Source organism: Patagioenas fasciata, chromosome 5 (genome assembly GCF_037038585.1).
Source record: "Patagioenas fasciata isolate bPatFas1 chromosome 5, bPatFas1.hap1, whole genome shotgun sequence".
Classification (NCBI taxonomy): Eukaryota; Metazoa; Chordata; class Aves; order Columbiformes; family Columbidae; genus Patagioenas; species Patagioenas fasciata.
The window spans coordinates 68,348,508-68,376,412 of record NC_092524.1 but is presented as its reverse complement, the minus strand read 5'-3'; the positions used below and the strand labels follow the sequence as shown (position 1 = coordinate 68,376,412).

The window sequence follows — 27,905 nt, the reverse complement described above, 5'->3', positions numbered from 1 at the left end:
GGCGGAGGCGGCGCCGCGGCGGCTGCTGCTCCTGCCGGGGCGGCAGGACACAATGGGCGGCCGCGGTGGGGAGGTGGTAGCGGGCCGCTGAGGAGCCTCGCCGCCCTCCCTGTGGCCATGGCCACCACAGCCGAGCTCTTCGAGGTGGGTGCGAGCGGAGCGGACCGCGCTGGGCCCGGGGGTGGGAGGCGGTTTTGCGGCCGGCCGGCGCTCTGAAGGGATGCGTGGCCTCATCCTCCGCCCCTGGCCGAGCTCCTGCTCGGGCGGGGATGGAAATGGGCCCTCCCGCCCGGGGTGAGGGGGTGTAGGGGGGCGAGCGGCGCAATGGGGGAACCGAGGGAACTGGGGGGCTGAGGAGAGCTGCCCCGGGAGGGCTGCAGCCCCTTCCTTCCCTAAGGCCAAGGGGGTTTCGGTCCATTTTATGCCTGGGTCTCCTTCCCCGGGGCTCTGCAGCAGATGGGTGCTGCTCTGGGCAGGGTGACAGGCCAGGCCAGGCCCCACCGACAAGCAGATAACGTGGCTCCTGTGCTCCTCAAGGCACACACTCAGTTGACCTCAGCGCCTGGTGTGTCAGTGCAGCTTCGGCTTCTCTGAAATAAGGAAATAACTTTGCTCTCCCTTTTGCTGCAGTGGAACAGAGGTGCAAAAAAGCCTAATAACTTGCCCAGGACCACACGTGAGCAGGGAAGGAATATAGATTGAATGTTAGGAAACATTTCTTCATGGAAAGGGCTGTTGGACATTGGAACAGGCTGCCCAGGGCAGTGGTGGAGTCACCATCCCTGCAGGGGTTGGACAGACATGGAGATGAGGCTCTTAGGGCCGTGGGTTAGTGCTAGAGTTAGGTTGGACTCGATGATCTTAAGAGTCTCTTCCAACCAAAATGATTCTATGATTCTCTAGGAAGAGTCTGGGAAATTCTTCTCCCCTGGAGTGGACCACAGGCTTTCATGATGTGACCTGTGTTTGCCCCCCTGGCCGGTTTGTGGGGATGTGATGTTGCTATGTACCCTGTGTTTGCTCTCTGAGTCACTCAGGAGCCGGTTGTTGGTTTGGTGTGTTCGCACTGGGACACGCTTTGCCCAGCCTGCACGAAAGGTCTTCCTGTTTCTGTGGAAGATCCTTTCTCCGTGGTTTATATCAATGCATTGTGTGTGCTTTTATTTATGAATCGCTCTTACAACACATGAGTGTTATGACTCACATCTTTCAGCTTGCATGGTTTAAAAAAATAGGAAGACTAATATATTACATGTGAAGTAGCTCAGTGCCAGGTTTTGTGCCTTCTCTACATGTCTCTAGCCATCCTAGGGCTATGTTGATTTCTCAACGTGATGACAAGGCAGTTCTGTTCTTTGTGGGATGTGGAATGTGAGATAATTTGGATGTGGAAATGAAACTGTATGTTTGGGCTGGTTTGGGCCCTACAACAGTTTGTTCCATTTTGCAACACCAATAAATGTAATTGCAAAGTAGGTGAGACCTTTACCCAGAGATGGGGCTTGGAATTATGTTTTCCAATATGGAAACCAGTATTTCTTTCTCTCCTCTTTCACTCCAATGCAAGAGATGTTTTGTTGCTATTCACTAAATTCATGTTGCCTACTCTGTTAGTTTGAAGTCACTGCCATGAAGGGTTAGTATGTGAAAACATGTTCTAATTATGGGAGTAAGCCTGAGCTGCCTACTGAGGGTGTTATTTGCCTGAAATATTCACATGAAAGTGTATTTGAAAGTCATTTTCAATATAGTTATGTGATGTTGTGTAGAAAGATCTGTGCTGAAAATGAACCCAATATGGACTCAATTCTCCTTTGTGTAATTTTACAACAATTGCTTCTAAACTGGATTTTAATGTGGCTTGGTCCAGTTTAGTTTCATTTATACAGACCAGATCAAACCAGGTTATCACCTCCTTCAGGCATATCTCTTATTAAATCAGTAGTATTGGCTCAATAGATGGGATCCCGTTAATTCATCTATGGCTAGAGGGGAGTTCAAAGCTGTGAAGAAATTGACTGTTGGGGCTCATCTGATAACAGGCAAAGGACTTGCAAATGACATTTGTAATAACTGATTTCCAGCATTTTCTGCAGAACTGGATAGGAGACTTAAAATAGGAATTAGGTGGTCAGCTATAGGTAACCCTATTATCAAGATGACATTAAAAAGAGCAAATGTATAGGGAAGATTAGATATACAAACAAAACTAAAAAGTTTTGGATTTGCAGTGGAACGCGTTAAGTCAGGTCTTAAAAGACACTGTTGAACTTAATTTGTTCTTTATAAATCAAGTGGGTTATTTTTAGCACACCCTTTGTGAAAATTTGGAAGAAAAAGCTCTTTTTTTTTTTTTTTTTCCCCCTCTGTTGGTCAGTATTTTACCTATAATGGTATCCCCACAGTTAATATTTTTCAAATAATAGAGAACAGGAGAAATGCTGAGAAGAACCATAAGGCAATTGGGAAGCTGGAGGGCTCCCCTGGAGGGAATGTTACTGTATTGAATGGCTCGTTCCCAAATATTTAGATGTAAAGGTGAGATAAGGAGAGAATTTACACTTGATATGACAACACTGCATTGTGACTTTTGTTGGAAAGGATTCCTGTAAAGGAAACTTATCGTTGTGTATCAGGAAGAAGTGGGTTAGAGATGAGTGACCTGTAGAGAAACTGTTTGTACGTGGTATCATCCAGTTATTTTTCAAGTTTAACCACGGAGGGTGAGCAGAACACAGTTACTCTGGTCAGTTTTTGAATGAGGAGTGACTGGGTCATCTCTTGAAAGGGTGGAACTTCCATCCTGTCTAGCAGGATTCAGCATGTTGCAAAGTATATTTAAAGAACTTTTATATTTCTGTTTAATAGCCGGACCTGACTCAATAGAGTAGAATGTGTTTTTGAGGAATGACAAATCTTGAACTGGCAATATTTTCTTTCCAACCCTTGTTTCTAGTGATTAGCACCATAATGCTGGTTTTCCCCTCTCTGTTACTTCTGGAAGGTCTTAGACCTATTGATACAAGAGCAGATTTGATACCTGTGCAGGTCTGTTTGGTTTTGATTAATTTTTTTAAACCAAGCTTTATCAAAAGCACTGGTACCACGTTCACGTTTCATGATCACAGATGAGTTGTGGTAAATGCCACTGTTAACCAGAGCTGCTCCCAGCTCTGTGTCGGGTGATGTTTCACAGTTAGAACCATTGCTACATGGAGTTGTAAAGTTTTCCGTGAAATCCTGGTGGCTGGGAGGATACTTTGTGTATCCTTTCCCAATGAAACTGAAATGATAAATAGTTGGTTTTTAAAGTATAGGTGGCGGACTGTGTTTGGGGTATTTGCAATTAACTATGTGAAGAAATGTTTGAGCTGGATTAAATGTTAGGCCAACTAAAATAGGAGCTCTTGGCTTTATTATGAGGTCTCTGCCTTCAGAAAACACTGTAGGGTGGAAAAGTAATCTTAACTGTTTACCATTGTGCGGTATATTTATGGAAGATCCAGCAAATATTATGAAACTTCAGTAACCTTGTGTTTTTTAGCATCACTTATACCTTGTTTTCCTTTCTTGGGAAAGTCAGGGTCCGTCATCTGTTTTTGTGCTTGTTTTGGTGGGTTCTTTTTCCTTTTGATCTGCTTTGTTTCTGCAGCTGCGGTTTGATGTTGCGTAGTGTCCAGTGCCAATCTCGCGCTGTTTTTGCTACCTCGGTCAGTTCTGCTTGTGATGCCGTGTTGCGAACTTCATCAGAGATCTGAGCGACTGCAAAGAAAACTTAATTTGCAGCGGAATTTTTTAGGCAGATCAGTTCTCCTGTGTGATTCGCGATGGAGTATCTCACATCAGTGTAGCTGCTGCCCGGTTGGGACACTTTGTAATGACAAGTGTAAGGTCACCTGGAAATAAGGACGGGTAATTTAGAGCCAGCTCTTCAGAGACCCACAGCAATTTGTTTGCTACTTGTTTGGCAATCTCTAGACTAGATGTTCAAACCCACCACATGAGGAACAAAGTTCTCTATATTAAATACATAAACATAAGAGGTGACGGGGTGATTGTCAACACTTGTACTTGCTCTCGGTTGTGGTAAAGCTTCCGAATGCTTTCAAAATGATGTGTAAGCAGCTGCTTAAGGACTGACCTGCTGTGGCACATTGTAAGGAGTTTTTATTCTGTGGCCAGGAGCCTTTTGTGGCAGATGAATACATTGAACGCCTGGCATGGAGAACACCTGGAGGAGGTTCCAGAGGTGGAGAAGCTTTTGATCCGAAAAGGTAAAATGAAATCGCATAATGGTCAAAGTGAATGTATCTCTAATTGTACTGTTTTATTACACATGTAACAAAAAGCCTGTATGTAGTGTTGGTGTGTGTCCAAGGAGGTTTTCATTTGGGAGAATTGCTAGAATTTGTGACCATGAGCCAATTATTCAGAACCAATTATTCAGTAACAAGAGCAGGGAAAGTCACTTTCCGATTTAGACCTTTTGGATGAAGGAGAATTGACGTTGCTTGTCTTTGTCAGACATGAATGTTTCAAAGCACTGGAGTTGCTGGATTAAAGCATAATATGAGGCTTCAGTGCTATGATAGTTAAGTCAATTTAATGAGTTTCTTGCTAGTTTAGCTTCCTGAGCTGCCTTGTTTTAAGACCCAGTGGCTTACAGTCCTGGCTGAAATAAAAGGCACAAACAAGTAGGATGGGAAGAAAGGCAGGAACCTGGCAATGTTGACTTAGATGATTTTAAACTGAATTTGTGTAGTCTGAACCAAAGTCTGCTGCCCAATGGAGAAGGGCTTGTGCCCCTTTTGCTGTTAGCTACGCACTGTGGTGGCTCATCTTGAGCATGTTCTAGGTGTGTGATCCCATGCTAAGTCAGAAAACTAACCTGATGAGAAAGAAATAATCTTTTTAAGTTGGATTAGCAATTTTGGGGGACTGGAAGAGCCTGGAAGCAGGTGCAGAGGAAAGAGATTGTGTGTCTCTGAGCAGGTGGTGAGAAGGAATGTAGGTATAGAAAGGAGCAAGTGTAGGGTAGGGGAGGAGGTGGTTTGGGACCTGTTTGTCCTGCACTTGTTTGCTGGCTTGGTTGTGCTCAGCCTAAGAAGCCAGCTCTGTGGTTTGGTAACTCAGATGCACCATTTTAAACGGTGGTTTTCAACACCCAGAGCTTCTGTACTCCAGACCTCTGGATCTTTTATTTTGGAAGGAGTGACTCTCTCAAATAGTGCTACTTCACAGCTTTTGTACCAGTATTGATGGTCTTTCTAGAGACATAATTAACTCAAGTGTTTTCATTTTTCATGTGATTATAACTTAGGGAGATGAGCTTGACCTTCTTCGTGTTATAGATATTGGAATGCTGTTGAGCTAGCAGAGTCAACAAGAAATCTAGATACCTGAATGTTAATTTAGATTATGATGGTGTAAATTCAAAGTGCAACAGCTGTTCTTTATTGACTGCTTGTCCATATAATATTATTCCAGATTGAGATTGTTTGTAGTAACCTGAGCTAGAACTCTTGAGAAGTTTAGGAGTTACTGACTTCATAGATGAGGTGTTGTTATTCAACAGCAAATATGAAAAAGCTTCGTTAGTGTGGTCAAAGGATATTCCTTCTGGAGCTGTCTGGCTTTTTAGGGGTGAGCAACAAGAGGGAAGGATATTGTTGGAGTTCTAGCAAGATGCTGAGCCCATGATATTCAGTCTGAGGCCTGTATCCTATGCAGAGCTTTACACATGATTTAAGCAGCAAGAAACCTGGAAATACACATTGCTTCCTGTAGCTCTTATTCTACATTATATACTTTAGTTAATGGTTTGTACCAATACCAACTCAGTTTAACTCATTTTCTATATTTCTGCTGGTTTGCTTGTGTTAACTTCTGTGATGGCACTTTGGTGTTTTTTTCAAGACAAGTGGGAGAATCCTGCAACAGTAAATATTTTTCTTGTGGGATCTTGTAGTATTGGGTAGGGAGCCAAGATTAATATCAAAAAGTAACGGACCTTTTGGTGTATGCTTTTTCTTTTTTGTTTTTAGAAGGTGATGCTTTTTTTTGGTAGAATGTTGGATTCTTTATTTCTGTTCCAAGACACCTGACTAAGAGCTACCTCTTCTACTTGAGCATTCTTTCCTTTTCTTCCTTGTGGTCTTCTGTGGAATAGAATGTAATGTGCTTACTCTTGAGCTTCTGCTGAGCAGGAACTAGAGGAAAGAAGTTATAAACATCTGCCCCAATCCAGTTTTCTCTAAGTTGTGCCTTTAAGTCACTTTCTGTTGTAAAGATACTACTTGAAATAGGTTTTTAGACCAACACAGTGAGCAGAAGGTGGTTGATGTGCACCAAGCAGCAGGGAAAGCCGGTCATTTTAGCAGCAGAAGTTAAAACTGAAATTCAGTGATCCTCCACGCAATTAAAGAGAATCACATTAGTATCATTTTGCTATTGCTTGGAGAAAGCTCTAGATCAGGGGCGTCGAACTCACTTTCACAGGGGCCACGTCAGCCTGGTAGTTGCCCCCAGAGGGCCGAATGTAATTTTAGGGTTGTATAAATGTAGAGGTGGGAAGGGCTTCACATTCCCTGTATACCTTCTGAACAGATTATATGTGAAAATGCAGATGCCTGAGCGGTCTAGAAATAGCTCCCTAGAAGGGATTCCCATATTCTGTCCCTTGGCATTAAACCTGGACAGCAGAGTTCTCGGATCTTTCATATGTTTTCAGTTATCGCCGTGAGTTTTATCGCCATGGAGGATCTGGGAATAATCCATTCCCTGAGCATCAGTGACTGGGATGTTTAGAAAAGTATAAGCTGAAAAGATGACTGGAATGGGACAGAATGGACAAAAACAGGAATGAGGAAGAGAGAGATCTTGGGAATGGAATGGAATGGAAAAGAATTGAGGAAAGTTAAGAAAGCCTTCCAATGTACTTACTGTGTTTGTCCCAAAGGGTAAAATATGAGAGTGCAAGAAAAATCGAAGTGATGGGAAAGGACAGGAGAAAAACCTTCACATGGCTTATGTTACTGGAAGAAGTGAAGTCAGGAAACAACGTGGTTATAACCAAAGCAACATTATGAGACTACCTGATTGTATTAATTGCCTATTAATGGAATGCTGATTTATAAGTTTACAGTAACATCTACAGGACAGTAGAAAATGTTTTCCTGTTACAGCTTTTGCATTGAAGGGGGATGTAGTAGCCTCGGCTCTCTTTGCCCTGTTGAGACTTATTTAGGAAAGATGGGTGTGTAGGGATTTTTATACCTGTGGTAGAGGCATGTTCTTGAGTAATTGGTATTTAGGTTTTCCCCTCAGCCCCAGCATAGCGTGTGTATGGTCATACAGTGTTTATGTAGGCATAGAGTTCTGCACAACTAGGGTGATGTAGTTTAAAACAAAATAGCATTTGTAAGTTAGACATGAGCCTCATAGGCAAGTTCTTATTTCTTTGAGGTTTTTTAAGCTCTGTGCAGAAGACAATGTGTTTCAAACTAAAGTCTGCTTTACTGTATTTTATTTTAAATCAGATTATTGGAAGAATTTGTAAATCATATCCAAGAATTACAGGTAATGGATGAAAGGATTCAGAGGAAGGTGGAGAAACTAGAACAGCAATGCCAGAAGGAAGCCAAGGAATTTGCCAAGAAAGTACAAGAGCTGCAGAAAAGCAACCAGGTAAAATCTAAAGACTATAGTCGGTGCTATGCTGTGCAAGTTTTAAAAGCATCACATGGGCTATTCACATTTCTTGGTACAGCGTGCTACTGTTTGAGATAAAAACAAAGAGTTTGATGAAAAACAGTTTCCCCTGTCAAAGGGGGCTTATCTACGTGTTCCGTTAACGAGCGGTAGCTGTTCTAAAACTCTTCACAATAGTTAAAAGGAAGACACTAAACCTTAAGCAGTTGTGTATACTTAATTAGCGGTTCTGAGTAGTTCTGTAGTTCTGAGATACAGCACCCGCAAAGCTGGTGCCTGCGTTCGTCGTGCTTTTTACTGAAGTAACTCTGGTGTTTCCTAAAGCACAGTAAATGGAAATTGTGAGTTCTGTGTCTGTGTTCTCCCAGGTTGCCTTCCAACATTTCCAAGAACTAGATGAGCACATCAGCTATGTAGCAACTAAGGTCTGTCACCTTGGTGACCAACTGGAGGGGGTAAACACGCCACGGCAACGGGCCGTGGAGGCTCAGAAGCTGATGAAATACTTTAATGAGTTTCTGGATGGAGAGCTGAAGTCTGATGTTTTTACAAACTCTGAAAAGGTAAGAGCTGTCAGCGGGATGAAAGCAGTTCAAAGCAATAAGCAGTACTGCCCTAATTACAAGCTGCTACCATGACTTACCATGGTCAGGCTTCAAACCAGTGAGTGGCTGACTTGTTAAAGTTTCATTGTTCTGAAATGGAAATTAACAACACTAGGCTGCAGATCGCTGATAAAGCATTTGTATTCCATGATGCTTAATGTGGCAATGTTGGCTTTTTTAATTTTATGAAATTATCGGAGATTTGAGAAATGCTGGAAAGGAAACTTTAGAGTACGTACAATATCTGCCTTTTTCCTTTGAACCCCTTGCCTCCAATCCACCCTGTAACGCAGAATGTTTCTGAATACAACTTCTTTGTGAAACTTTACTCTGTTGGGTCAGTCCACTGGCCTTGGATACCTTTTTGTCACAGCATGCCTTTGGGCTTTGTGTAGTCCTGTGGTTATGTCTCCACCCTCTGAATTTAGAGGAAGCAGGCAGGGAAACTTCAAAGAAACCTGAAAGCATTTTGTTTTTCTTCTGCTTCAAGAGTTTGTTCATAAAGCAAACGTAATCTGAGTGGTGTGGCTAATAGAAATATATTGAAGGAAAAGTGTTCAGCTGTAAGCAAAAGGGCACATGTTATATTTCCCACTGCAGTTTGAAAGAACAGTAAAGTGTTGTGGGGTTTTTTTGTTGTTACCTTTTTGGTTTGTTTTGTTTTGTGGGTTTTTTGCTGTTGTGTTGTATTTGTGTTTTGTTTTGTTTTGGGGGGTTTGAGGTGTGTCCTGAAGAATCTTCCCACTCTTCTCCAGTTCTGTGCAGTGGTGTGGTTGTAGTCAGGAAAAATATTCCAGTACGTGGAAACAGTAAAAACTTGGTTTGCACATTCAACAAAAGCTACGTGCTTGAAATGCAGCTCATAAAGGAACCAAGACTAGGTTAGTCATCCCCTCTCTACTGAGCTGAAAGTATCTGTCAGAGAAATGAAAAAAACTAATAATTTCAGGTAGTTGTATTCCCAAGAAGTCAGTTGCATAGTGACTTTTGATTGATGGTCTCTGGATTAAGTGCCAGTTGATAGTTTGCCCTAATCAAAGAGGGAGCACATAAAAACTTCTCTGACTTCCAAGGGAAACAGGAAGGTTTCACATAACAGAAGTTCTTCTATGGACAGCCTTTTCCAGACCTGCATATAGAATTAAACTTTCACTTATAACTTGAAGTTTCATAATACCTTCTGTTGAAGGAGCTGAAAAATCTGGTAGATACGTAGGGTAAACCTGGAAATCGGTAAACAAATTAATCTTGAAGAATAGTAAGACATGCAGCAAATCTGGAGGAAGATGAACGTAATAAAGGTCAGAAATCTTGTGCCAATCTGCAGAGGAAATGTGTGGGAACATAAACAAGATTTTCTGGATGCAAGTTATCTTGGAGACGAATTTCAGTCAGGGTGGGGTAGTACCATTCTCGAACTTTTTGCCTCCTACTTTAAATAGTAAGTAGAAGAGTGTTTATAAAAGAACCTACTGAGACATGTGCTACCACAACTTCATGCGTCTTTGGACTACAGATAGTTCTAAAGTATGAGGTAGGAACAAATGCTCTTAAATGTGAAACCTTAATGCTTTGTCAGAGTCCTCAATCTGATTGGATTTTAGATAGTATTTTGGAGGATGTTATAATTATTTTTGTCCTATGCCATCCCTCACAGGCGTGAGTTTTTCTTTGAGACACTGAAGGCAGGGGATAACTATGAAAGGAGAGTCAAGGAAGTAGTTATAATGCAGTTCTTTCCTAGGGAATTAGTATTTTTCTCTGTCAGTTCTTTAAACTGGTTGGATTCTTTCTTTTCCTACTCTCAGATTGTTGCTTACCACATTTCTTTCTCCTAGCTGTACTGAGCAATTTCTAACTAATCATCTCTGTGAAGGTTTTTCCTTGCGGTCTTGTCCCATTCCATGTATCGTCTTCATCCTCTGAATCTTTACCATTTCACTGCCAGCTAACGAGTCCCTCTCCTGTATGAGTCTTGAAGTGAGCAAATCACTCCAGTTAAAACAATTAAACTCTCAAAATGGTAGAGCAGCTCAGTTGTTTATCATGCAACAGCATTGTCTTGTGTTTGCTATTACTATTTCATGCTTTGCCCCATCCATGATGTCAACATTATTTGATTATGCCTTTTAATTTGTTCATAAAAATATTTAGTGTTAAAATTGTCATTATTTGTCCAAGATTTTCCTGTTGTGTTTTTTTTTCACGTTAGAGCCTTTATTTGTATTTTCCAGAATCTATATGTATTTTCATTTAATAGTTTACAGAAGCCCTATTCAATTAAAAATGAAATATGTCCAGATTTAAGCAGAAACCATGGAGAACTGATTTGTCATGTCTTCTGATGTGCATAAGAAGAGGTCCTGAATTCAATACAAAGTTATTTAACAGCTATTGTGTGAAGAGAAGACAATGTTGCAGTTTATTGTTTATTTTCTGTAAATCAGTGAATAACTTCTGATATGTAGACTAATGGCATCAGTATTGATCACAATTGGTAGGTATTAAGGTTGCTGTAGGCTAATAGAAGTAACTGCTGTTTCATTGGATTTATTTGAGGAGCATATGTAGCGGCTTTTGACTCAAGAGGCTATTGTTCAAAACATAAGCTGCTCTTAATAAGCAGAATGGAGATACTTTACGAGAGCTGAACAACCTATTTTTGCTGAACAACCAACCTACGGGTCTTGTTCTGTTCTTAGAAAGTTTCAATCCCAACCTGCTCCAAGTGGCGGGAGGATAGCCTTTCATTTCTTCCTTTCCTCTCGCTGCCATTCCCTGGAACACGACCAACAGAAGAACAAGATCAACTGCACATTCTCCCTTGGGTCAGCTTGTAAAGGTTTTGCTTGAATGTCGTAGCTGGAGCTTCCATCGTGCCCCTGGGGTTGTCCACCAGCCACCCAGATGGCATCAGAAAGCCTGGAAAACCATCCCAGAGCTGTGTCTGGCGTGAGCTGGTCAACACTGTTCACTTCAATCCTCTGAACTTCAGTTGCAACCAGCTGCGTTCTCCACGTTTTCAAAAGCAACAGCGTTTTCTGTAGTTTGTCAGACGGTGAAGCAGCCACTAACTGGTACTTGGCTACACTTCCCATGCTGATTGGTTGTGGGGGGAAAAAAAAGTGATAAAAGGTTTTGCTGGCCAGGACAGAGCAGTGATTTGTATGCTGCGTTAACTTTATTTGTTAGCTTTTGTATTTGTGCAGCTATTCATGTTTTGTAGATGCATGATTAACTTCCATCTTGATTTTTGCTTTGGCCCTCAGAGTTTGTCATTTCTAATAGGGAAATTTCTCCTTCCTTGGGAGAATATGACATACTCCCAACTATACTCTGCTTTGATCCCCTTTCTCCCCTTCCTCTCCTCTTCATGGTGAGCACTGTTGTGACTTTTTTTGGATACAGCCGATTCCATCAAGGGGAAAGGGACCTGGGGGTCCTGGTGGACAGCAGGATGACCATAAGCCAGCACTTGGCCCTTGTGGCCAGGAAGGCCAATGGTACCTGGGGTGGATAAGAAGGGGGTGGTCAGCAGGTCAGAGAGGTTCTCCTGCCCCTCTGCTCTGCCCTGGGGAGACCACACCTGGAATATTGTGTCCAGTTGTGGCCCCTCAGTTCTAGAAGGACAGGGAACTGCTGGAGAGAGTCCAGCGCAGCCACCAAGATGCTGAAGGGAGTGGAGCATCTCCCGTGTGAGGAAAGGCTGAGGGAGCTGGGGCTCTGGAGCTGGAGGAGACTGAGGGGTGACCTCATTCGTGTTTACAGATATATAAAGGGTGAGTGTCAGGAGGATGGAGACAGGCTCTTCTTGGTGACAACCAATGACAGGACAAGGGGTAATGGATTCAAACTGAAACACAAGAGGTTCCACTTAAATTTGAGAAGAAACTTCTTCTCAGTAAGGGTAACAGAACACTGGCCCAGGCTGCCCAGGGAGGTTGTGGAGTCTCCTTCTCTGCAGCCATTCAAACCCGCCTGGACACCTTCCTGTGGAACCTTATCTGGGTGTTCCTGCTCCATGGGGGGATTGCACTGGATGAGCTTTCCAGGTCCCTTCCAATCCCTGGCATTCTGGGATTCTGTGAGCCATGTCTGCAAGGGTTGCTAACCATTTCACTTTTGAGTTCAACAGAGTTTTCTTCTGCTTGGGTGTGAGTCAATAAGTCTTTTATCCTAATCCCTTATAATGCTGCTGTTTGGCCAGGTCTGTGTTACAGTTATATATTTGATTCCCGAATGGGAAGGTGACAATTTTCCTGAGGTTGCTCTAGTTACATTCTGATCTAATCAGCCCTGAGGAATCTTTGGTTGGCACAGTGTGGTGATGAGCCATCTATCCAGGTAACTTAGACACCTACACAGACAAGCTCCATGTGAACACATAACTGAAGACTTTTTATCATCTTTTGACCTATGTAATTTTATGTTAAAAACCAACCAAACAAAACCCCACACAAACCAACAACTACAAAAACAACCCTCCCCCCAACACAACACAAAATCAAACCAAACAAACTAAAACAAAAACAAACCCCAAAACTTTAAGCATCATAAAAGAACATACCGGGACTTTAAGTGGGTGGTTTCTTCCATGGGTGCATCAACTGCACGTATAAAAATTAGGCAGTGGAGGAGGAGGAAAGGAATAACCCATGATCAGACCTTCTTTGCTAATTCTGTCATGTTTTACTCTTAACAGATTAAAGAGGCAGCTGATATTATTCAGAAACTGCATTTGATCGCCCAGGAACTGCCTTTTGACAGGTACAAGTCTATCTGAACTTCTTTAGGGGAAAAAAAATCATCCCATAACTATAATTTTCTCATGCTTCCCTTGTCTACTTTTTTGGTGCTTTACTTAGTGACTCACGTAGCCTTTAAGATGGATTGTGTGCTTATTTCTTTCTTCTATTCTCAAACTTACGTTCGCGCGCTCGTGTTGTAGGATCATCCTTACATACACATCCTAAACTGCTTAGCAGACTTTAAATGGGATAATTTTGCTGTGCTGACTTAGTGTTAGATTTGAATTAGATGCTTGTAGGTTTTTATGGATATATAATGTGTAACTGTTCTGTCATCTTTGTGTTACATGTTTTCATTCTGAAGCGGACTGACTGTTATTCATGATCTAGGATGGCTGTGATTCTTCTCGTGATGTGGATTTGAATTTAATCGTGGTATTTTTTTTTTTGTTAACAGGTTTTCTGAAGTGAAATCAAAGATAGCAAGTAAGTTATCAGTTCTGTTCAGTCTGTGTTCCTGTATTTGAGTTGTTAAATATGATTAAAGAAGTACGCAATACTGTCGGTGTTACAGTTTTGGTCGGTGCTTGCGTTACGTAGCCTGATGGATTTTTGTTGTTATCCCCTTTCCAGGTAAGTACCATGATTTAGAGTGCCAGCTAATTCAGGAGTTCACCAGCGCACAGCGGAGAGGCGAAATCTCCAGAATGAGAGAAGTAGCAGCAGTTTTGCTTCATTTTAAGGTAAAAACCAAAGGTTTCCATTTAAATACATAAATAAAACAACCCATGATACACCAAGTGCTTGTTTTAAGTGGACATGTTTGCATGGGCACAACCGCCACACCAGATAACGTGAATAACTTTAAAAATACTGAGATGTTCCATCTGAAATCAAGTGCAGGGGAATAAAGGAGGCAGACGATGGGGGATTGGAGGTGGTGTCAGTAGAGACTATTCCAAGATAATATTTTCTTGTATATGTGTGAACTGACTTCCATGCTCAAGAAAGTGTGTTGAGACTTGTGATGTGTATCCACATAGAGTGGTGAAAAGTGACGTTACGTTAGGCTTGTGACAAAAATGGGTTTAAAAGAGTCTACGCTTTCAATGAATCTGGTTTTTTGTTCAGTAACAAGGATTGTTCCCTTCATTTCATTCTTTAATGAAAACACAGAGAACCTGCTTTAACACCAAGTTGTTTTGCTCCTTCCACAGGGCTATTCCCATTGCGTTGACGTGTACATAAAACAGTGTCAAGAGGTAAATGCGTTTTGTTTTTTATGTATCTCTTTGTGTGTTGAACTTATTTATCGTATAGTTCTAAATATATGACAAAATGTGCTTCTGAAACCCTAGGGTGCATTCCTGAGGAATGACGTCTTTGAAGATGCAGCCATCCTCTGCCTACGAGTGAATAAGCAAGTTGGAGAAGTCTTTAGCAATCCGGAGACTGTGCTAGCCAAACTCATCCAAAATATCTTTGAAGTTAAACTTCAGGTATATTTTAGATTTTTAAAACATTGAAGTTCGTTGAGGTAACTTTTCATTAAAAAGCATTGTATCTAGTAGTAACAATTAACGAGAATTGATAATATTTGTTATCTTGGATGAGAATGTGGAGTCACAGCTGATTGCTCTGTAACAATTCAGACAGATAATCAAGCCTGTATAAAATAAAGCTGCTTGTACTTTGAACACAGTGCGACTGAAAATAGTCAAGTTCAATATGTAAAATTATAAGGAAATCAATGTGTTCATTAGCTAATTCACAAGATGCATATTTAATTTCCACTGGATGCCCCCTACCAAGAATGTCAGGAAGTTTCATGTTTAATTGTTCATCCTTGGAACTGAGTTTCATGTATAAGGTTAGCAACAAACAAGCCAAAATAGCTCATGTTGTGAATACCGTCTCACAGCTACTGTAGTATTTATGTGAAAGCCTGGAATAGTTGGAAATATTAAGTTTCCCATCCTGCAAATACAGTCACTTTAATGTGTGAAGTCAACAACGTGACTATTCGTTGCAAAAAGCACTATCTCTGTAGACATAGTTCTCCTTATGGTGTAGAGATCGAGCTTGTGTTTTCACCCCCAAATCTGTGTGTTGGGTTTGACTTAGTATTGTGAGGTCATTGACTATTTGGACAAATATTAATTACAAGAAGGCTCTAAGCTTGTATCTGCTTTCTGTATGCATTACAAGAAGTGAATATGTAAGCGTCTCCTTTGCTTACTGTCACCTGCAGAAATGCCCCTAGGCCTCTGGTGTGTTTTATCCTTAAAAAGAGGAGACTTCGTTATTGTTGGTCAAGCATATTTTCGAACCGATCTGTCTCTGTCTTTGCTTCACACGCTACTGCTTTGTATTACTAAATAATTTTCTTCTAACAGATGCATTTAACTCTATAGAGCTGTAAATTAGAGATTTTAAACCAAAGAATATATGAATTACCTTAAGGAAGATGTACACTTTGCAGTAAATTACATATAATCTAGGGAATCACGAGTATGATCTGTGGTTGCTAGTTAATCTTCTAACAGATGTACCCAAATTTTACAGAGTTATGTGAAGGACCAGCTGGAGGAACACAGGAAATCAGATGCAGAACAGTATCTTAAGAACCTCTATGATCTATATACAAGGTATTTTGGTATTGATGATGAAATTATTGTTGTAAATATTCTCTTGTAGTATGCTGATTTATTATCAAGATGTGGGAAGAGAAGCCAAGTGTAAACTTCTCCTAAAAATGAACACAAGAGCTATGGGGAGAGGCTGAGGGAGCTGGGCTTGTTCAGTCTGGAGCAGAGGAGGCTTAGAGGTGAGCTCAGCACTCTCTAGAACGACCTGAAGGGCAGTTCTAGCCAGGGGGGATTGGGCTCTTCTCCCAGGCAGTCAGCAATAGGACAAGGGGGCATGGGCTTCAACTCTGCCAGGGGAAATTGAGGCTGGAGATGAGAAAGCAATTCTGTGCAGAGAGAGTGGTCAGCATTGGAATGGCTGCCCAGGGAGGTGCTGGACTCACCGGCCCTGGAGGGTTTTAAACTGAGATTGGCCATGGTACTTAGTGCCGTGATCTGGTCAATGGACTGGAGTTGGACCAAGGGTTGGACTGGATGATCTCTGAGGTCTTTTCCAACCCAGTCCATTCTGTGATTCTGTGAAATGGATATTTTTTGATGGACATTAACTTTGACAGTGCTTGCTTTCCTGAAGAAAATTTAAAATTGTGGTTATTATTTTTCATGGCAAGTATTTAGTATAGTGATCTTTGAGAGTAATTTTAGAAGTGTGCCAAAGCCAGTCGTCTGCATCTCACCAGTGACTCATTTATTGCAATTGTACCATATAGAATTGAACACGAATTATGCAAAATTCTCAACTTAAATGTAGAGCTGCTAGAAATCTTAATCGCAATCAGGATTCTGTTGTGCTACGTGCTTTACAAACATGTAATACTGTAATTCATACAAATTCAACGCTTTCCTCCTCTCCCTTTCTTTGTTTCTTTTGCATAAAGAACTACTAATCTGTCAAGCAAACTGATGGAGTTTAACTTGGGTACTGATAAGCAGACTTTCTTGTCTAAGCTTATCAAATCCATTTTCATTTCCTACTTGGAGAATTACATTGAGGTGGAAATTGGTTACTTGAAAAGTCGGAGCGCTATGATTCTGCAACGCTATTATGATTCCAAAAACCACCAGAAAAGGTCCATTGGCACTGGAGGGTGAGTTTCTTCTGTCAAGTTTCTTGCTTTTGAAATGAAAGGGGGGGCGGTAAGGGGAAAAACAGTGTTTGCCACGTCAGATGATGAACTGCAAGAGAGCAGGGGTCTAAAATGACCTACAGCTTTTTAGAATTTGCTGTCACTTTGTTAACTTCTGCTAAAAAGTGTCTTGCTCTCGGTACATGTGAAAGGTGATGCATGATATTTATATGCTCGTGGGAAATGAAAAATACCAGTTAAACTTATGTTTCAACTTAGGATCCAGATCCACAAAAGGACTGAAGCAAAATTAAGGTACCTAAAGCATGTATATGTGTGTATCTAAAAACATACATGTTTTTTTCACCTGCCCAGGTCTTGTGGTCCCCTCCCAAGACCTAGGAAGGGGAAAAGACCATAGCAGTGTCAGTGAGAAAGCTCTTAATGAGCCCAGAAGATGCAATGGACTTAGAGAAAGGTAAAACAAGACTTCATTATCCTCAGGGTAGAGAAACTCTAATAAAGGAGTAGCAAGAAGTGGGAAAGGAAGAATTACAACTTGTGTGAAGCAGAGGTGATAAGAATATTGCACCTTTCAAAGAGCTACTGGGTTCAGTGTGTCAAGAATGAGAAGTGATTTGGAGAGAACAGCAGCAGCGAAGTAGTGAAATGAATTAAAAAACAAAGATGAAAATTTAATTTTCTTGGGGAAAATTAAATTGATCATAGTGACCGACTTCGTGGGTTGTTTTGTGCATGGAAATGTGTTGGAGCATGCTTGACTAAATCAAGACCGCTGAGACAGTGGATGAGGATGAGAGGATTTGTGGGTATGGCAGAGATAGAAAGCTCTCATTAGTGCTCTGAAAGTATCAATACAATATATGACAGAATATATGGAGGCTGAACTTTGTCCACAGACCATAAGTGCCGCAGGATTTGATTAAAATGACTCTTATTCCCCATGGGGAGCAGCTGGTGCCGTGGTACAACACAGCTGACCATGCCATCAGACGCGATAGTTTTACATTTACCGGCAATTTTTGTTAAGCTTGCAAGACTGTCTTAATGCTTGCGTATCCTAAACCGTGTCTTGAGTTCTGTTTTTGAAGTCAACAACTAAAACATCCAAAGTCATTGTTGAATTTGAGCATCAAAATTGCCACCCGGTCAAATCTCCTTGTGCTATGTCTTTGCTCCAGTATTCAAGACCTCAAAGAGAGAATAAGGCAACGTACAAACTTACCGCTGGGGCCGAGCATTGACACGCACGGAGAGACTTTTCTGTCGCAAGAAGTGGTGGTTAACCTTCTGCAAGAGACGAAACAAGCTTTTGAAAGGTGTCACAGGGTGAGTTTGCTTCCCGTGATCTCCATTAGCGATGGAATTTTTCTGTGTGGAATTAAATCTCCAGGTTCGAGTTTTGATTCAAGCGTGATTGGAAGAAAGGATGGGCATTATTAAACAAATTCATTCTCGTGTCTATTTTTTCACTGTATCAGGGTCATGGTGGAGTCCAAGTATTTGCTTTTTGAGTGTGGGTCTAGTTGTATTATATGAGTTTTAATACTATTTTTAGAAGAAGGGAGGAGGGTTAAACCTATTATCTTCATTGCTTTTCTTACTAAATCAGACCCGAGGCTTGAGAAGCCTTTAGTGTAATTTCTTTATCCTGCTTTAAAAATATAGAGAACTGTTCAACAGTTGTTGTCAAGTGCCGTTTCTTTGGGCATTAGAGAATATCACCAATAAAATGCTGGGAGGAATAACCTTTAACATTGTTTCACCTTGTTAACTCTGTGTTGTTCTTTAAACACTTTAATCTAACAAGAAGAGAAAAAAGGTGTTTCCCTTCTGATTAAATTGCTAGTTTGACTGCCTGTCAATTAGCATTTGGTACTTTAGTATAGATGAAACCCCTTGAAATTTAGTTGCAAACTAGGAATATTTTAGTAACTAAACACGCTGATTTCTAACGAATTTTAATTCTAAATTAGCTCAGTGCATGAAAAATTAACATTTCAGATATTAAGAAGTTTTAATATTTTATGAACTTAGAGAGGCCAAAGATGTAACAAAATACAAATACAGGGCTGTAACCTGCACACACTGGGGTAAAAACCTGCTCAGTGGTGGAAGTCAATGACTGCAAGATGAACAGGTAGATGATTTTTCTCAATACAGTAGCTGCTAGAAATTGTTAAATTAGTGATATAAACTAACGTTTTGCAGTTGTGCACAAGTTTGGTTGTTTATTATTTTCTTTCCTGTTGGGATCAGATATTTTTCATGCTTGTTCTAACAACAAGTGGATGTATTTGGGTAGAAACCAAACATTGGCGGGTAAGGAGATTTTTAGAATTATAAGGTTGTAACTTCTCCATTATCATACGCGCCTCTGGGGTTTTGTTTGTGGTCAGGACAAACTGTGCAAAAGAAGTCAAACGTGTCCCTGGGTAACTAATTGTCATATTGATATTAGGTGACAGATGCATGCGGATACACCGTGTGTCCCAGCTGTGACTGCTTTAGGAAAAATCAGTTGTTGATTTGGAGTGTAACCGTCTATCGGAATATTGTGGTGGTTGGAAACCTCTGTAACCATGTTTGGTTGTTGGGGTTTTTTTGCTGCCGAAGTGATCCAAGAGCAGCTGCCCTGCGTGCTTGAGAAGCTCCATCTAACCCAGGCTCCTGCCTCTGGCCAGTGGCAGAAGCTCAGTAAAAGAGAAAAAAGGCATTTTAATGACCATTAAACAATCTCTACCTTTAGTAACACTATTATTAGTAGAAACTCTTTATACTTTTACATTCTGTATCATCCTGTGGTACGTTTTTCACTTTACTTGTTGCTGATGAAGGTTTTTTTTCATTCATTCCTGCATAGTTCTCTATATGGATGCTTTTAATTTAGAACAAAATTCCAATTATTCTGGAATACTTGTTACATTTTAAGCTTAACCCCTATGCAATATCAGATAAACTTTCAAATGTACGTAGAACTGACCTTTGGGATATTTTTTTTCGTCTTTAAAGCTCTCTGATCCATCTGATTTACCGAAGAACGCTTTCAGAATCTTTTCTATGCTTGTGGAGTTCTTATGCACTGAACACATTGATTATGCATTAGAAACAGGCCTTGCTGGTGAGTATAATACCTTCGGAGCATTTCATCTCGTTGGCCTTTTTGGGCAGGTGATCTTTGCGGGTCCTTGCTGTGCCTTATTGATTGGCCTTATTTAGAACGTACTAGTTAAATGAAATGCGTTTTAATGTGTTTGGGAGTCGGTATTTAATGTCTTCTGAAGTGGAACTTCCATTTGGGGACTTGATGCACACAGAAAAACGTGCTGCTGTCTTCAAGCACGTTTATGTCACGAAAACTGGGACATCAGCACTATCTGCCTCTTTTAATTGTTCTCCGTGCCACAGCAGGAGAATATATTTATATTAAGGCTTTTAGTGTCTTACATTTTATAAGAAGTCCATGCTTGTTTGGATACCTGTGCGTTTTAAGAAGTGACAGTAAATAGGAAAACTGCTTGTATTAAAGAAGCGAAAATCTTGATATTCAGCCCCCCTCTTTTCCCATATGAAAGCACAAAACTTGAGTTCTAAAGAAATATTTAAATTGGCTGCTCCATTTTGCTTTCAGAAACTTGAAAAGCAATATACTTCTATGCTTATGGTTATTACCTGCTATAGCTCGGAGAAGTATGCTATATATGGCACCATGGTAAATATTTGGAACTCTAAGCCTGTGATTTAAGCATTCATGGAAAAATTCCGCATATTTAAAAAATCATCATGCTAATTATAAGGACTGCGTGTCATTACAATCCTAATGAAACCTTCTTGGCTTTAGGCATTCCCTCTTCTGATTCAAAGAACGCAAACCTTTATTTCTTGGATGTTGTCCACCAGGCCAATACCATTTTCCATTTATTTGACAAGCAGTTCAACGATCATCTGATGCCATTGATCAGGTACCTTATTTTGATTAGCATTTCCTCAGTTGTGTTGTAATTAGCAGACCCAGCAGGCAGATTTGTGTTATTTTAATGCTCTGTCACACACTCAACCCTTTATACTGTTGCAGTTCTTCTCCTAAACTGTCCGAATGCCTTCAGAAGAAAAAGGACATCATAGAGCAAATGGAAGTGAAGCTGGATATGGGTATCGATAGGCAAGTAGAGATTTAAACCTTCTGTTCATCATCATTTTTTAGAAAACTCCTTTGTGATGCCTGTTAGCTTTCCTTTTAAGGATGAGTTGTTTCTGAAGACAAAATTTTTAATTATTATTATTACTTTAGATCTGTAAGTATGCTTTATTGTGCATAGGAAATTTAGATTCATTGGTTAGTTAGAGCGTCTTATTTCCCATGGCAGGTTTCTGACCCATAAGTACTTCTAGGAGGATCTTCAAGTATTTGTTGAAGTTGAAAGAGTGCAGTAATTTGGTTTTACCTTACTGTCTCAAACTACTTTTTTCTACTTTAGGGAAAGGAGTGATGATTGAAATAGGTTAAAGACTTACAGTATTTCCATTAGGAGCAAAGTTTGACAAAAATAGGTTAGATGATTTGCTTGAATCTGTGCGGTGCCATGGATTAGACCCAGTCATACGAGTCTGTAGACCTGGAATAGCTTTGATTCTGACGTTGACTTGCTTTGAGGTTGTGAGTGACTCATTTTACAGCAGAGGAAAATAAAAAACCAACAAGCTTAACATTAGGAAATGGAGGTGTTGTGCGATACCCTACTTTGGTCCGGAAAGCACGTTGTATTCCTATATTTCAAGGTGAAATTAGTCAACCTAGAGCATGTTACATGAACTTTCTGTGCCTGTTTTCTCTCTGCAGTAACAGGAATAAGCTGTCCTGTGGGTAACGAGGGCTACTCTGCAAATTAATATTGAGGTTTTTGTAAGGATCGCACCATACCGGAGAGGCATGAGAACAGTGTAGGAAAAGCAGGCTTTGCATTTGTGTCCTACTGGCTACTTTCTGCGGAGAGGTGAAGAGGAGAATGGATACATTATGTGCACCCACGTTTTCTGTAGGTGGAAGAAGAAATGTGGAGGGTGTGGAAGTGACAACTGAGATTTTAGCTGCTCCTGCTGGGAGTGACCTTAAAGGTTTAAACACCAAGTTTGAAATATTTGAACCGTTGAGGCCATAGGATTAGGTCTGTTAATAGACAGACGTAGCTTGGTCATAGCATTACAACAGTTTGCAACTGTTTGTGTGAAATAATTCATCTCTTAAAAGTGACAGTAACACTTAGGAATCACAGAATCCCAGAGTGTCAGGGGTTGGAAGGGCCCTGGAAAGCTCATGCAGTGCAATCCCCCCATGGAGCAGGAACACCCAGCTGAGGTTCCACAGGAAGGTGTCCAGGCGGGTTTGAATGGCTGCACAGAAGGAGACTCCACAACCTCCCTGGGCAGCCTGGGCCAGGCTCTGCCACCCTCACCAGGAAGAAGTTTCTTCTCAAATTTAAGTGGAACCTCCTGTGTTCCAGTTTGTACCCATTACCCCTTGTTCTATCATTGGTTGTCACTGAGAAGAGCCTGGCTCCATCCTCCTGACACTCCCCCTTTCCATATTGATCCCCATGAATGAGTCCCCCCTCAGTCTCCTCTTGTCCAGCTCCAGAGCCCCAGCTCCCTCAGCCTTTCCTCACACGGGAGATGCTCCACACCCTTAATCATCTTCGTTGCCCCTTCAAGTCCCTGCTGGAAAATGGTCTGTTCAAAGGTTTGTGGACACAAACTTCAAGAAAGTGTTTGTGCTTTGGCACATAGAAAAGACAGATTAGTTTTGAGATGAATGTAACATGTAAAATGTTTCTGTGCCGGTTTACATGCCACTGATGCTGTTGAGAATTGATTTTCTTGCTTAAAGGAATGATCTAGTTTAAAACTAAAAGCAAATTTCTCAACATGGATGGTTTCAGTGTTATCCAGTCTGAAGAAGTCCAACAGCAACTTGTTGAATAGTGTTCATAGCTGTTGTCCGCCTCTGAAAGTGATTTATTAGCCAAACAAAATTATTTCAACTTATTTTCTTTCAGTATTTCCGTGTAAGGAGGAGTGAGGGGGGGTGAAGAAAAGGGAAGGGGGAAAAGAAGAAGAGATGAGAGGTTCTTGGCCAAGGTCAGCACTGAGGGAGGTGTGGAGCCTCTCGCCTTGCTTTGCTGTTTGACCTTTAGTTCGGACTTCAAGTAAACCAGGGTCTTGACCCTAGATAATGTTCTGAGAAGATAAAACCTGCGAGGGAGAAATAAATGACACTGTAAAACTCTATTGGATTTCTGGGAACAAAAGAAATATCAGGCTCTGGTGGAGGAAGAGGTTTTTCTTCCCCCCTCCCTTCATTTTCCAAGTGTGTTCTGGTGCTTGCTTCTGAGTAATACGCAATGCGATCTCATTCTGCTAAACTCTTTGGAACCCTCCCTTTGCTGATTCCCTCGGCATTGAAGAATTCCATCCAGTTTCTCTGAAGAGCTGGATTTGAATGGATTACTTGACAATTAATGTGTCCCCGTTCAAACCAGCTGGCCAGCCTGCTGTGTGCTCCGCTCCAACCACTGCACTTGCAGGAAAGAGTATTTTTAGGGTTGCTGGTTGTTTATTAATCTGATTCTCATTTTTTCATATAAAATCACGCTTATCTTTTTGAGAGAATTGCATTGCTACTTCAGAAGAGTCCATGTGCGTGTGTGGATGTCTGTTAAATGAGTATTTCCTTTGATAATGTCCTAGCATCGCTTGCTTCTTACACTAAAAGCAAACATTTATTATATCTTCTGTAGATTACTCGAATGTTAGGGATTGATGGGGTGCTCCTCATTGTTTTATACTGCTTACTTTTGCATAGAATTGTATCAGTATAAGTAGATACAAAAATAAAGGCAATTAAAATGCTCCTTTCCAAACCCTGTCTGTATTTGTAACTTTAAAGGACACTGAATTGTATGATTGGACAGATGAAGCACATCTTGGCTGCAGAGCAAAAGAAGACAGATTTTAAACCAGAAGATGAAAACAATGTTTTGATTCAATATACAAATGTAAGTAAACTAAGTCCCAGCTCATCCTATAGCCTCCAATGTTCATAAGCGTTATCAGATACATCCTTACCAAGCTCGCATTAGACAACAAGTGTGTTTGATTAATTTGCTTTGCTATCCCATTTTGCACCAAGCAAATCCTCCCCCCACACAGTCCCCCTGCCTGATCATTGTTTGAATTAAAAGCCCAAATTAAACTGTTCTGTTCTGAGCTGGTATCAGCTATAACTTAATTGAATATTGCGTTGCATCCATCTTTCTCCTCACATTTTTTGCATCTTTATGTGGCAAATAAAAAACTCTTGGAAAATTATTAATTGGAAAATGATGAATTCCAATGATGCGTTGTGTGAAGTTTAAAGACTTAATGACTGATGTTCAGTTTACGATGTGGAAGCCACTTTGAGAAGAACGGATTTCTAGAAAGTTACCTAACGCTTTTCTTTCTTTCTTTTTCTTTTTTTATTTAGGCTTGTGTTAAAGTCTGTGGCTACGTTAGAAAGCAGGTGGAAAAGATAAGAAACTCTATGGATGGTAAGAATGTGGACACAGTGTTGATGGAACTTGGAGTTCGCTTTCATCGACTCATCTACGAACACCTCCAGCAATATTCCTACAGCTGCATGGGAGGCATGTTGGCTATTTGTGACGTGGCAGAATATAGAAAGTGTGCCAAAGACTTCAAGGTAAGCGTGTGCAGGTTGGTCACGTACAGCCAGGTTGAAATGAGTAGCAGGAGTCTATTTTTAATCAGATATCTTCATAAAAATAGTTGGTTTCTATTTGTACTAATTAATAAAACCTCGTGTTATATATTGTTACTATACTAGCAGTTCTTTATAATGTCCTCAAGAGCAGTTTCCTGATGCAGTTTTATTGCTTGCAGGCTAGGTGTGTTTATTGAAGTATCAAATTTGCATTATTATGTGTTCTATGCATGACTTTGTGTGTGTACAGATGTATACGTGTGTGTGTCTGGGCATTTTTCCCCACACATGAGGAGCGAATGATGAGTGTAAATTGTAGGGAGGAAGTATTTTGAGAATGTAGGTGAACATAAGACTTCAGCTCAAACTCTGAATATCTTTCTCTGTTTTTCTCTCACCCACAGATTGCGTTGGTGTTACAGCTCTTCGATACCTTGCATGCACTTTGCAATCTTTTGGTGGTAGCCCCGGATAACTTAAAGCAAGTTTGCTCAGGAGAACAACTTGCTAATCTGGACAAGAACATCCTTCACTCCTTTGTTCAGCTGCGTGTTGATTATAGATCTGCTCGTCTTGCTCGTCACTTCAGCTGAGATCATGGGAGGAGATGATGTACTTTTGGGCAGATCTCAGTTGTTAGAAAGCACAGGGAATGATTTCTTACCAACCCATGGTTGTAACTTTTGTGGGATAGTGACTGTTCAGAATAAAGCAGCAGCCATATTTAAACATGGTCATGTAGAAGGTGAGCAGGTGAAAATCTGAAGGGTATTTCCTATAAACTAAAGTTGTCCCAGTAAAGAATATTGCAAATCTACTTGCTACTGATCTTTTTTGAATTGGAAATGTTGGTGTAGGAAAGCAAGTGGTGCACTGAAAGTATTTTAGTCTTCAATATTGAATTATCAGATACCATTTGTTAGACTTGAACTGCAGAGCATAGTGTAGGTAATGGATTACATAGAATAAATAGACCAGTGTAAAAACATTGTCCATCAATTTTAATGACTTAGACTTCAACACAGCTAATCATCATCAAATTATCTTTGATTGGTGTTTCTAAGTAATTTCTTTCATTTAAAACATCCTGCTCAATGTAATTTTTTTCTCTAATTAATTAGCTTGGAATTTCTTTGAGATGTAGGAGTAAATGCAGCGCTATCCCAGAAAGATGTAATTTATTCATTGTGTAGCATTCTAAACAGAACTAAAGTGGTGAAAAGTTTGGGGGGTCTTTTTGGTTCTTTGACTTTGGCGTTTTTTTGCACTTAACAGTCAAGGGCCCACCAGAATGTATTGGCATCGTACGATCTGACGTTCTTGTTTCTGACACTGGCACACTGAATTTTATATATGCTCCTAAATTAAATGCAGCTGCCTTGTCTAAGGTGTTCTTATTACAAGCTGGAAATGCCCATTGTCAGGTTGATACAAGAGAATTTTCTCCTGTCTCTTGTTTTGTATGTAAATAAATTCAGATTATAATGAGGATAAAATGTGGCCAAGTTGTGCAGATGCGGGCGGAACGGAGAGCGGCTCCAGCAAAAAGCTCGAGCTGAAAATTCCTGTACTGAAGGTAATTGATCCACAGTACCTGAGCAATATCAAATGATGAAGCGTGCGAAAGCTTCTCTTCCACGGATCACAATTTTAACATTGCGGACAGGCTACTTTTGTGTCTGTTTCGCTGCAGCGTTTATTCAGGGTGGTTCAGAGATGGACCCATAGTGCGCATCCAGCAAATTGAAGCAACGGTGGTGTTTGAAACATCTGGGGTAGCTTTTCCACAAGCAGTTCGGGGCTGTTGTAAATAGAGCTTTGTTCAGAGTGAGCTCTTGTGGAAAACCAGGTAGGAGCTGCTGTGGTTTGTGTCTTCAGTCTGACTTGTATCATCACTGAACAGATCTGCTGTGACACTTTATTTCTACTGTGTGCTCAGCGTGTGTTACGGAAACTTCCTTCTCTCCCATCTTGAGAGCAGCATTTCTAATTATTTCTAAATGATTTTCCTGTTTCTTAACGACTTCCCAGGTGTAGTGAATATCGACAGGCTTGTGTGGAACTTCTCTTGGTTAGTTGAGGTTCTTCTGCTTCGTTTTCGATTTAGCAGAGCATTATATCAGTAAACAAGAGCAAGGATGCCAGACTGTGTCCGAGTATTTGGAGAGACTGGCTGCTTTGTTGGGCTCCGTAGCTTTATTCCTTGGCCATGGCAAAGCCTCAAAGAGTTTTGGACACTGGAGGAGGCACATGCTTGTACTGCTGCCATTTATTTTTCTTTCTGATGTGAATTCAGATGATACCTCTGTTACCTCTGTAACCGAAAGCCAACAATTTTCAGGCTGTGGTTTTCTTAACCAATACAAAACCTTTCTACAAAAACAAGTGTCAATTTGTAAACACTCCAGACCAGTGGACATCTTGAGATTGCGGATCACGGAAGTGCTTCAGAATTTGTTGTGTGATTGTTTGACTTACTTTAAGGTCGTATGAACCGTATTTACCATATTTCTCGCTTTATTAGCTGTGTTTTCCATGCATATGCTCATTGCAATATTTTCATTATGCCTGTTAACAGGGGACAGCAAAAAGTAGGTGAATACTTAAACTTAGACATGTAAACTGTTCCTCAATAAAAAGAATTCCCTCCAGACACTTTTCTCATTTCATTTCCATGTTCTTCATATATCTTTATACTCAATTGTATAAGCCCTTCTACTAAAAAGAATAAAAGAATTTTACTGACCAGATTTATCGCTGGTGTGAGCTTTCCCTTTCCCCTTCCTTTAAAAACCCTCAGCATGCACAGTGAAAGAGTTTCTATTTCTAGAGAAGGCGACGTTGTCAGTAAGTTTACTTTACAATACAAGTTGGATTGGGATGGGGTGGGGAACTCTAATTTTCATTTAGAGCTTTTCTAGCATGTAATTCGGGCAAATATTTCCAGTGGCTTCTGAATGCAGGAAAGTACTATCCAAAATACGAATATGCCTTTTAATGTTCATGCAATCTGTTAAAATGCTGCCTTCCTAATGCTCCCTCCTGGAACATGGGCATTTAATGGGCTGGCAGCCAAACGAATGCCTGAGAGGGGGTGTGGATGTGTGTGTAATTATGTTGTCTACAATTGGGGGAAAATGGCTTTGTTGTAGGCTGGAAAAATAAGCTGTGTTTTTACAAGTCCTCTAATTTATTAACGTGATTTGGTATTGTGTTCTGTTTGCGTGTGCACAGAGGGCAGGAAGGAGTTGGTGTTCTTGAAGAATGATTTTTTTTCAATGCAAATAAAAACATAAGAACTTGGGAGATGGAAAAAGATCTCGATACTTCGAGGGTAAGACGTGAAC

The 27,905-nt window shown here is 40.7% G+C and overlaps 1 protein-coding gene across 3 annotated transcripts; it reads left to right on the top strand.

Annotated features, from left to right (window-relative positions):
• Positions 1-12: 12 nt before the first annotated feature.
• Positions 13-27,308, top strand: EXOC5 (exocyst complex component 5). Of its 3 annotated transcripts, XM_065838226.2 has the most exons (19): positions 13-144; positions 4,183-4,274; positions 7,539-7,686; positions 8,079-8,273; positions 13,018-13,082; positions 13,521-13,549; positions 13,697-13,806; positions 14,281-14,325; positions 14,422-14,562; positions 15,629-15,711; positions 16,590-16,799; positions 17,058-17,093; positions 17,981-18,128; positions 19,812-19,920; positions 20,641-20,761; positions 20,875-20,961; positions 23,743-23,851; positions 24,322-24,537; positions 24,963-27,308. In XM_065838226.2, the coding sequence occupies exons 1-19, from the start codon at positions 118-120 to the stop codon at positions 25,149-25,151; spliced, it is 2,160 nt and encodes a 719-aa protein (XP_065694298.1). In that variant the 5' UTR covers positions 13-117; the 3' UTR covers positions 25,152-27,308. The 3 variants fall into 3 exon arrangements, with proteins under 3 accessions (XP_065694298.1, XP_065694299.1, XP_071665915.1); XM_065838227.2 differs by lacking the exon at positions 17,058-17,093; XM_071809814.1 differs by lacking the exon at positions 4,183-4,274 and having other exon boundaries at positions 56-144.
• The last annotated feature ends 597 nt before the right edge of the window (positions 27,309-27,905 follow it).